The 2,810-nt window shown below is 34.6% G+C and overlaps 1 protein-coding gene across 1 annotated transcript; it reads left to right on the top strand.

Annotated features, from left to right (window-relative positions):
* Positions 1-635: 635 nt before the first annotated feature.
* On the top strand, positions 636-2,562 carry LOC113229683 (probable oligoribonuclease). Its single transcript, XM_026463364.1, has 3 exons — positions 636-751; positions 1,247-1,482; positions 2,091-2,562. Exons 1-3 carry the CDS (start codon positions 682-684, stop codon positions 2,454-2,456), a joined length of 672 nt encoding a protein of 223 aa, XP_026319149.1. The 5' UTR covers positions 636-681; the 3' UTR covers positions 2,457-2,562.
* Positions 2,563-2,810: the final 248 nt, after the last annotated feature.

Here is a 2,810-nt window from a genome sequence, read left to right as displayed (position 1 = left end):
GAGCTCTAATGCTATATTTAGCACTTAGCAAGTATTATAATTGTAGTTATGTTGTAAATTATAATTTTTGTGACGTTTTATTACGATTTTGAGCTAATGGTGGAACGTTAGCAAAATTTCGTCTGGTGAAGCGATTTAAATTAACATATAATTAAGTACTTGGATTTATTTAGTTAGTTTACCGTTTGTTTAATTAATAAGTCTTGTAATATTGTATATAGAAGTACGAGTGTGTGCGTTATTATTAATTATTATGAGTGTAATTTACTGTAAATAACCAGTGTAAAGTTTTGTGCAAATTGTAAACAGTAAATTGTTAAAATATGAAGAGATGCTTATTGATTTATCGTCTATAACCTGTAACACGTATGTAATAGTTACAAAACAAATGAAGTCGGTCGTAACTAACCATAAAAAACTGTAAACTATTCTATGTTAGCGCACGTCAACTATTTCAGGTTTCTTTCCGTTCGTTACAATATCACACGACCTTGAGTTGCTAAAAATTATAATTTTAGCACTTTAAATAGCGCGCTATAAAAATTTAGCTTTTAGCGTGCTATGCGTATATAGCAGTTAATCACATCTCTAGTGAAACATCTCTAGTTTGTGCGCGAACCTTCAGTGGCGCGAACCGACGATCAAGTAACGCGGCTTTTGGAAATACATGGTCCTATTTAGATGAATGTACTTCGGCGTTATTTCAGTATCAATAGTAATTATTTGGCTAAAACTGTCGTTTGGCCGGCAAGTAAGTATTATTTAATTTGATATTTTTAGTGTATAACCTATATTTAAAGTATAATTTCACGAAGGTAATGTTTGTAGCCATGCTTTTTGAAGGTTAAGCTGATGTTGAAGCGTACAACCAACGCGCTTTTCAATGTTATAGTAACTGCGTACAATCGAATCGATATTTAGGGCGCTAGTAATTTTTTGCCTGTGCTATCCTGGCTAAAATGATATAGAAGTACTCACGCGTTCCTCCCTTCACTACGACGGCAGCGGTGTGGGTGTGAGTCTTCTTTGTGTTATAATAACGATAAAAATGAAAAGAAATAAATATAACATTTCAAGTACAAGTTGCATTTTTTCAGCGACACTGACTGCTAACATCGACACCGATGACACCATGTAGCCAGTTTCGTTTCAGTCAATATGCGGGGCATTCGTTATCATTGTAGATTGATAACACAGGCAGAATATTGAACACTAAGATGAAATGAAGAAGTAAAAAAATTTACAGATAATTGTTTGATGTCAGCTATGAATTCAAAAGCTCATACAGGCGCTAAGCGAATAGTCTGGCTGGATATGGAGATGACTGGTTTGGACATAGATAAAGACCATATTCTAGAGATAGCATGTCTGGTGTCAGACTCACAGCTGAATATTGTAGCAACAGGACCGAATTTGATTATTCATCAGCCTGACGATGTTCTTAATAATATGTGTGAGTGGTGCATCAATCAACATGGTGAGGTACGGGGTTTTGTACAATATTTATTCATTATGATTAATAGGGCGGCTTTATTTAGGGTCTATGCAGTCCCTCATCACTATGACCATTAACTCATCTATTGTAATCACCACTAATTACAGTTCAGGGCCAAGGCCAACAGCATTGAAGAACTGAAGGACTTTCCTAGTTCTGTCAGTTTTGTTTGTTTGAAACTACATACGCCTATTAGAGGGTAGCACTGGTTGAGGAAATGCAGAGGAGTTTCACCCCCCACATGGCTGAATCTATTATACACTCACTATTTTCTCTCTGCTCAATTTTTGACAGTTGCAGCCCTCATGGAAGAATGGCATAAGTAAAGATATGTCAAAATTGTTTATTGCTTCATTAGAAACAGAAAAACCACACCCTCTCCTATTCTTCTAACACTATTGACAGTATTGGTATTGGATGTACTTCGTCAAGTCATAATGCCCTTTTAAGTGTCTAGTCGGCACTCTGATGCCATTCCTTTCCAGTGACAGAGTTTCTCTACTGTAGTAGAATGAGCTTTGTCAGCCTATCTATTGTCTAAGTCTAGTGGTTGTATAAACAATATTTACCTATAGTATTATTATTCTAATTTCAGAGTGGGTTGACCATGGCTAGCAGAAATTCAAAAATAACAGTTAAAGATGCTGAGGAACAAATTCTCAACTTTGTAAAAGCTCACGTGCCGGAAAAGAGGTGTCCTCTAGGAGGCAACAGTGTTTACATGGACAGATTATTTATCATGAAATATATGCCAAGACTTAATAACTATTTACATTATAGAATTATAGATGTAAGTACATTAAAGGAGTTGGCCAAAAGATGGTACTCCAGTGAATATTCAAGAGTACCTCAGAAGACTTTTAAGCATAGAGCTATTGATGATATAAAGGAGAGTATAGAGGAACTTAAGTATTACAGAGAAAATATTTTCAAAAATATACACACTGAATTTGATAATTGACATGCATTTCCATCTTTAATTAATTTTTGTGATTAGAGAGTACTTTAATTTATGCTTAATTAAGGCTAGTCATTTGTAATTACCTCACAAACTATTAAATCAGCAGAGAATAAATAGAATATATTTTTTTATTCATTATGCAATATATTGCACATAATTCCTCCCTACCATCTGTAAATATGTTCCATCCTCATTCAATTACCTTGTAACATGTTAGGGAGTTTGTCCTTTTTGAAATCCTTTATAGATAATTACGGAATTGTAAACTTAATATGATTGCGTCCGCAAACCTCTGGTGAGTGACCAGTGAGAGTTAAGTTACTCAACTTTTATCCAATTGTATAACATTGTACC

Source organism: Hyposmocoma kahamanoa, unplaced genomic scaffold (assembly GCF_003589595.1).
Source record: "Hyposmocoma kahamanoa isolate Upper Pololo Valley unplaced genomic scaffold, ASM358959v1 62, whole genome shotgun sequence".
Lineage (NCBI taxonomy): Eukaryota > Metazoa > Arthropoda > Insecta > Lepidoptera > Cosmopterigidae > Hyposmocoma > Hyposmocoma kahamanoa.
The sequence above is the reverse complement of the archived record's forward strand: the minus strand, read 5'-3'. Positions and strand labels throughout refer to the sequence as shown.